Source organism: Notothenia rossii, assembly GCF_949606895.1.
Source record: "Notothenia rossii genome assembly, chromosome: 9".
Lineage (NCBI taxonomy): Eukaryota > Metazoa > Chordata > Actinopteri > Perciformes > Nototheniidae > Notothenia > Notothenia rossii.
The window spans coordinates 37,073,970-37,082,110 of NC_136907.1; the positions used below are offsets into that span (position 1 = coordinate 37,073,970).

At 41.2% G+C, this 8,141-nt stretch overlaps 1 protein-coding gene across 1 annotated transcript in view; it reads left to right on the top strand.

Moving 5' to 3' along the window:
* The first annotated feature begins 1,272 nt into the window (after positions 1-1,272).
* Positions 1,273-8,141, top strand: part of bpnt2 (3'(2'), 5'-bisphosphate nucleotidase 2) — a 51,873-nt gene continuing 45,004 nt past the window's right edge. The window contains exons 1-2 of the mRNA XM_079649362.1: positions 1,273-1,849; positions 6,848-6,920. Of these exons, the coding sequence (XP_079505488.1) occupies positions 1,731-1,849; positions 6,848-6,920 (192 nt within the window). The 5' untranslated portion in view covers positions 1,273-1,730. The remainder of the gene's footprint in view (positions 1,850-6,847; positions 6,921-8,141) is intronic.

The window sequence follows — 8,141 nt, forward strand, 5'->3', positions numbered from 1 at the left end:
TGTTTTTGGTCAAACATTTGTTTGTTTCACATTTGCATTGATGTAATCAATAATCTTTCTAATTTAATTTAATAATAAAAATTATATATTTTTTCGAAAAATAAAAAAAACATATATTTCTTGGGGGTGCTTAGGCAATCCTGGGGGGTGCTTCAGCACCCCCTAGCTCCCCCCTGGCGCCGCCCCTGGCATCTTGTAAAAGTGAATTTATTGGAGTAATCTCCGTCTACACTACAGGCATCGAAAAATGCTTTCAACGCTTCGCCCATTCACTTGAATGGGGTGACGTAGAAGATTTTTAATCTTCGCCGAACTGCATTGTGGGGAGCATGGCATGGCTTTGCAAGCATCACGAGCATCTATCGGCATCAAAAGTTGAACAATGTTCAACTTTTGAGGCTCGATGCTTGGCATCAGCCAATCAAATCCCGTTTATACAAATCCCGTTTATGCAAATCCCGCCAGTGCAAGCGCAGCCAATCAAACCGCATGCAAGCTGGGAGAGCCAGACCGCAGTTCATTTCCTCTTATTCCAAACGAGATATTACGGTAGCAAATCACCCGGTTCTTTACGACCAGAACTATTTACCGGGATACAAACCGGAGGAACCAGGCATGGAGGGAGGTGGCAGAGACAGTGGGTGAAACTGGTAGGTTTTTTGCCTGTTTGGAGAGTTTATATCCAGTTTACTTCGTTTTAACATTGCTATTGCTTTGTATGTCGGGGGCGGGAGATTCATGTGATTGGTTGTGGGTCGCGTTGCTCGCAAAAAATGGCCAAGCTTCAGACACGCCCAGCTTCAAGATTTTTTGATGCCTGCTGTAGTGTAGACGGGCCGTTATATTTATTGGAGAGAATAAATCAGTCTCCTTCTTCTTCTTTGCTTTAATTGCGAGATCTTCTTCTTTGCTTTGCGAGTCGCAACCAGGCTTGGAGCATTATCGGCTCTGACATCACTTACGCGACCCAGAATGCATTTGGGATTTGTAGTCTTTCTAGTTGAGTATTTTTCATAATCTTATATTTCAACAGTTTTATGAAAAACGGTGACTTTTTTTTACATGGAAATGATTGTTTAAGATTGACAAACATCATATGTGTCATTCGTGGCACAATTCAAACGGGATCAAAAGATAACTTTTCTCTCTCCATTGACTTCAATGTATAATTTTCCGCTTCCGGGGTCCCATGGAGGCTCCCGGAAGGGGAGGGACTTCGCCTCGACCGCAACCCAGGGATAACCCGGAAGAGAAGTGAGCAGTGACCTCTCCGCGGTGACGTCATGCCTGTAACGTTTGAGAGCAAAATGTCTGAACAGAGGTGTGATTGTTCTTCTCTGCCTTCGACACCACTGAACCCCTGGCTCTCTTCAAGTTAACGGCGAGAGTAAAGGGAAGCTCTCCAACTAACGGAATGTCGCGACAAACAGAGGGAACAGCTAGTTATTTGGTACATTTTCGTCAGTGACACGTCGGACGATGATAAACGGCCAACTTGTCCAGAATAGCCTGTTTGTTCTTTGACTGTTATTCGCATCTCAGCTGTTTGCTAACGGTACATGTCGGTATTAATCCGCCAGGTGAAGTGGCCGGTGACCTGCTGTATGACAGCCACGTCAGCTAGTTTAACGCTTTATCTCTAGTCTGTTCTTTAGCAAGGCCCGTGCCCCCGGCTTTGTTTTTTTATTTATTTTGTTCAAATATAACTTGTAGGGTATTTTACAAGGACAATGTCTCCGATGGGAATCCGGCTGTCACCCCTGGGTTTGGGGCTGTTCTGCATGCTGGGAGTCGGGGTCATCTACCACCTGTATGCCGGGGTCATCTCCAACCACATCGCTGCTTTCAGGTGAGACTCTCATCCCATGTCCAGTGGTGTTAGGAGTACTCAGATCCTTTACTTAAATAAAAGTACAAATATTATGCTCCTAAAATACTCCATAACAAGAAACAATCCAGATATCCAAATGTTGTATTTGTTTTTATTTACTTAAGAATGGACAATGCAAATAATTAACATGAGCACTAAAGTCCATCATGTAAATGTGCCAGATTTAGCAAGAGAGGCTAGTTTTCATCTGCAGCCCCTGGTTGTTAATTAAGTAAAAGTACAAAAGTATTGGCGTGAAATATATACTCAAAGTACTCATTCTGCACAATGTCCCATTTCAGAATAATGTTATAAAGTACAGAAGTATTGTCAGCTTAATGCACCCAAGTATCAAAGGTAACATAATGGATCTTTCACAGTATGCAGTGTTTCCCACAGATCTGAAATATACTTGGAGGGGTGCTGGTAGCACCGGGGACGGGGTGTTGAGGTGACGTGCCTTTGTGACGTGCAACAACATTAACATTATCCTTTCTGTTGGTCACTTGTTAGCAGACGCTTCACACGATGGCAGAGCGAACAGGTACAGGCAGGGCCCATAGTGATAGCCCTATAGTTTAAATCTATCTGGCCCTGTGGGCCATCTAAGCACGAAGGGTTTGGGGGGCCTCCCCCTAGAACATTTAGATTTTTCCAGGTCTTCCTGTAGATGCTGTCTGGTGCATTCTCTAGACTGAATTATACGATGAACCACCACAATATTATATTGTACAATTTCAATTTTATTCTTAATTTCACTTGTTTGTTTGCTCTTGTTTGCTCGCTTGCATGCCCTGCATAGCTATAAGAAATACTTAAGTTGTTGGTCAAGACACTTTCCATCTGATGAAGGCAAATGCCTTCCCAGATGTAAAAAAGTAGAAAACATTACATTCAGTTATAACTGCCAAAACAAACATTATTTACACTATTATGGCCCCTGTTAAAAATGTTTGTAATGTTATCTACTGTAAGTTGGTCGAATGAATGCTTCCTCATCCGGAAGCTGACCGTGCAGACCCGAGCAGCAGTCGAGAGGAGCCGAGCGCATCCGCGAAGCACACAACATGGGGACGTCAGAGTTCCCGTTAGCCGGCAAATCTAAATCTCTTCGGTCAAAATAATTCCCTTTAGCGCAATACCGCTTCAGTTGCGCCACTTATGTGACAGACAAGAAGAGTATGTGACAGACAATAATAGTCAATTATAACGTCTAACACGTAATGTGGAGAAAGAGATGTCCTGTCTGGGTTGATTGTGCGTTGATCTGTTGGTAATGCCTCGGGGTTCCGGTGGGCATGTAAACAAATGCATAATGCTGCGCTATACTTTGTGGCCTCACCCGGTTGCATAGCGACACTTATTGTTTAGGTGTCTTTTAATAAGCAGGTAGTCATATCATTAGCTAGAACTAGCTGGATCTGATCGATATGGACATAAACGCGAGTGAAGTCTAATCTGACGGGAGAGAGAGATCAGCTGCTGCTGACAAGTCGACAATCAGCTCTGCATGATCACATGCAGCGGTGAGCGGACAAAACTCACACTTCAGGTTAGAATATCACTCGTAGCTATTTTAATTACCTCTCAAACTACCTAAACTAGTTATAGATATGTTTAGTTTTACTGTCGGGTCACTCATTACTGGATCCGCAAGCTTTATGATACTGGCATAATATATTGCCCGATCGGGCAACCAGCAGGTGAGGCTTCATTGCCCGAGCTAAATACTAGATGGCCCCGGGCCATCGGGCAGTCCTTAATGTCGAGCCCTGGCCACTGTCTAAGGGTTTATGAACAGGGAGAATATCGATAAGTGTGTTGCTCGACTATTGATCAGTGCGCCGTGTCTTGTATGAGCTGTTACTACATGTGAGTGTTCTGATAAGAAGCTGCTTACTAGGTCGTGAACATTAGTACGTTTTAGGACATGCGGACATGTGTCTGATGTATTGATTACTGAAGCCTGAAAGTAGACTTTAAAGAATAGTAGAGTTATCTATCAACAGGAATATAATGGGCTACTATTTTGATGATCGATTAATAGTTCATGTTGAATACAAAAACGGGAGAAACTGTTGTTTTCATCCAAGCAAATTTGGAGATGTTCTTGTTCCTCTTTGTTTCTAGCATACATCACTATACTAAAACTAAAACGCAACTCCACCTGCTTTCCCAGAATGATGGAATAAATTAGCTCCATAAAATGCTTCAATATAAAAGAAAATAGATATTAGATATATAAGTGAATATCTGCACGAACAAAAGAAGAAATGTACAGATATGATCTCAGACCAGTGTTTCACCTATATACATTCAGCGTCGGCACAGCATTAAAATACATTAAAATAATAATACGTGGTGCTCGCGTCATCGCCACGGAGGAGCACACAGCCTCTGTGAGCGAGCGAGACACAGAGAGAGAGAGCTAGAGAGAGCACACCTTTATCTTTATTGACCAATCTCGTTAAATAAAGGTTTGAAATGAAAATGAAAATCTATTTAATAAAGATGTAAAAAATAAAGTAAGAAATCTTTCCAATGTGTACTATAGGACAGTAAAAAAAAAAAGGGGAGTGATAAGCAAAATATGCATAAATAAAAAGAAAGAATGCTAACTAAGTAAGATAAGAATAAGCAAGTTTAAATGATTTGTTATTGGTTGTGATCATATTCTAAAGATGTTTGGATCATTGAAAAGTATACAGCTCTCTTTCATCTGAATGTTGAAAGCTGTATCCATACATTCATGTTTCTCTCAAAGTGCACCAGATTGATGCATTTAACTTCAAGGGGTGCATGCCCCCGGACCCCCCTAGAGGATGTGAGGTCCACCCCCAAATAAAGCAGGTTAAAATAATGAAATTGCATATATTTTATTTTGATTGTTTGTTATGTGGATGTGTAGTATTTGTGTGACTGTATGTTCAATAAAGGTGATTTAGAAAAATACACCTGTAGAGCATCAAGAGCCTTTCTTGTGCTGGCAGACACATACTGTAGAAACATATTGGCGGGGCGCACTTCGCACGTGCACACACTAAAAAATTCCATGTGCTCCGCGCTCGCATTTAGCTAGGCCCATGTGCCTTAGCACCACTGCAGACCTGTAGTACCTTTACTATTTTATCATCCTTTATAGGCTAAACAAGAAATCTACAACATAGTGAACAGGTTCATGAAAACAATAGTTAGTTGCAGGCAGTGTTGGGTATAACGCGTTACAAAAGTAACGGAGTTACAGTAATATATTACTTTTTGCTGTAACGAAGTAATGTAACGCATTACTAATGAAATGTGGGTAATATATTACCCGTTACAATGCTCAGTAACGCAGTTACAACACATTTTAACCCGAAATTAAATGGTGTTTTGTTTTTTAAGAATGTACTAACATAGCGAGACATTCCGACACCGGACAAATTGTGCGGGTAGATTAGTAAACCTGGTGTTTACCCTTCAGGCTTCGCGTCGAGATCTTTGGGGAAGTTGAACGTTATGCAACCATTCAAATAAGAGAACGTAGCCAAAAATACAAACAACAAATTGTGTCAGGTGCGTGTGACCTGCTCCGCTGCGCGTGCATCATTTCCAAAGTGCTTCCACAGCAGTGACACACATCTGATCTGTGGATAATCATTTATACGAAAATGGTTAAAGCAACCATCAGTAAACGCCAGCAACACTGCATCTACTGCAGACAGTAGCAACAGGTCAGATGCGGACATCACGTTACCCTCCGTTGTGGACACTAGCTTACTCCCCCCTGACTCGCCGGCCCCGGAGAAGCAGTCTTCGTCGCCCGAAACTACGCCACCCCTCTGCGGCCCGCAGGTGCCAGGTATATCTAAACAACTACCCGCCTGTACAGTGGGGTAAGGCAGTCATTTTGCAGCTTGTGGTATAAAAATAGAAAATGGCTAGAATATTCATGTGAAAATAGTACCATATTCTGACATGCCTGTAGAAAATAATGCATAACACAGATGCCTTCACCACGAATGGCTACAAAAATATCTCATATCCCAAGCTTATTATCAACGAGCTGATGTTGCAGCTGAAATGTTTTCCAGGTCACAAAGTCAACCTCACATGATGATGTGATACCAGTTTTCAAGCACAGTAAATATTCTCTTCCCAGCGTATGGGACCAAGGTGATGATGTAGTAGGCTACATGGTTTTAATAATACTTTTGCCTTTCAATATTTGCCATTTCAAACCATGAGCATGGTTTAAATAATATTTGCCTTGATTTACAATATGTTAACCTTCATTATAGTCCTTGACAGCGGTCTGTACTGCTGTATTAACAACGTGTCACATGTTAAGTATTTACAATCAGAATCGAGTATTCAACTAAGCCCTGTAATACAAGTTCTTAGTAGCCTTAAGGGCCTACACAGTTGATATGCTATACCACATTGCCCTTCACTGGATGCATAATGAGCTGCACTAAACTACATTTTAGCATTTAAAATACCTAGCTATTCTTTTGCAGTTATTTTGGTGAAAGTAACTAAAAAGTAACTAAAGTAGTGTAACTCATTACATTTCAGAGACAGTAATATTGTAATGTAACTTATTACTTTCAAAAGAGAGTAATAATTAATATGTAATATATTACATTTTGGAAGTAACTTGCCCAACACTGGTTGCAGGACTTCTGCAAGGTTAATTTTGAATCAGATCACCCCTTCTGCTAAGCTGAAGGCAGCACCATTATACTGTATGTCTTTCAGTAGTTTAAGGGCGAACACTTTGTCATTGTCAGACATGGCAATGTTTGTTTTTATAAGCTAGTGAATTAGCACAACATATAGGCTTCATTTGAAAAGACCAGGTACAATGTCACACAACTCATTCACCTTCCATGAGCTTAAATGGATGATAACATTTAATCAGGTTGTATGTGAAGAAAGGTGAAAGTTCCGTTAGTGTTGTTCTAACATCACGTGTTCTGTCCCTGGTGTCTGCAGGCAGCGGAGGACGGTGGACCTGAGAGACTTGCTGGCTGTCTCAGTGGAGGCTGCGCTGCTCGGTGGCACAGAGGTAAAAACACTTTACTTTCACAGCTCAATAAACAGAAGTTAAGTTCTTTCCATAGAATAAATATTTAACCGAGAACCATTAAGTTATTCAGAATGAGAAGCTCGCTGAGCCTGTTTCATTTTTTTGATCATAGTGTTGACTTTTGATTTTCGGTTAAAGTGGACCTATCATCAGGGGTGCACATAACTTTTTGAGTGAGTTACTCAATTGAGAACCAGGAGACAGCGTTTGGTACTCACCTCACACTAAGTGTGATCCTCCTCAGTGTCTCCTTCACTGTCCTCTATTTACACTTCTTGAATGATAGATGATGAAGAGGATGAAGATGCACCTCCCTGTCTCTTTTTAAGCCTCTGATTTGCTTTCTCCAAAACTTGTTGCCAAAACTGTGAAGTCCTTGCATTTCCTGAGGCCAAGTTGAAGGATCAAATACTAAGAAATTATCACATGACTTGAAGTCATATGTGATTTCAGATGTGGGAAGTTACTAAGTACACTTATTCAAGTACTCTACTTAAGTACAATTTTGAGATATTTGTACTTTACTTGACTTTGATCTAATTTATAAAACTAGCTGCACCTTTACCAGCTATGATAACACTTTAATGATCAATCATTACAACAAATATCATATATATTATTCTGAAATGGACAAATCTGAACAATGACTACTTTGACTTTATATTTTGATGATAACACTTTTCTAATTTTACTTGAGTAACATTGTGAATGCAGGACTTTTACTGTAACAGAAACACTTCTACTTTTACTCAAGTACCATATCTGACTCCTTCTTCCACCTCTGTCTGATTTCAAACTCTTCCATAACACCCTGAGTAAGATTGCAATTCTGTGTTTTACTCCACTTTGGTGTAAATAAAACTGCAGCAGCTTGACCACAGAGCGTGAACGTTGTGATCAGCTGATTTTGTGCAGTTCTCCAGTGTGTGCACGGGGCACAGAATGTGCGCAGGGGAGTCTCCCACTGCAGCCAATTGGCGGAGTTTTGGCAGAATTCTGTTGTTCATACCGACGTTAACCCTGTATGTGCACAAGGCAACCAACTCTGTTGTCCGGAGCCTCTGTCAAAGCTTCACAGGTCCGTCGGTTATGTCCTGCGCGGCTCGGCCAGCACCCAGTTCAGTCAGTCATAGAGAGTCCGAAGATTTTTTGCAGGAAGCGAAACGGCAACGTAGCTTAATGTCTTTGGGTTTTTTGACA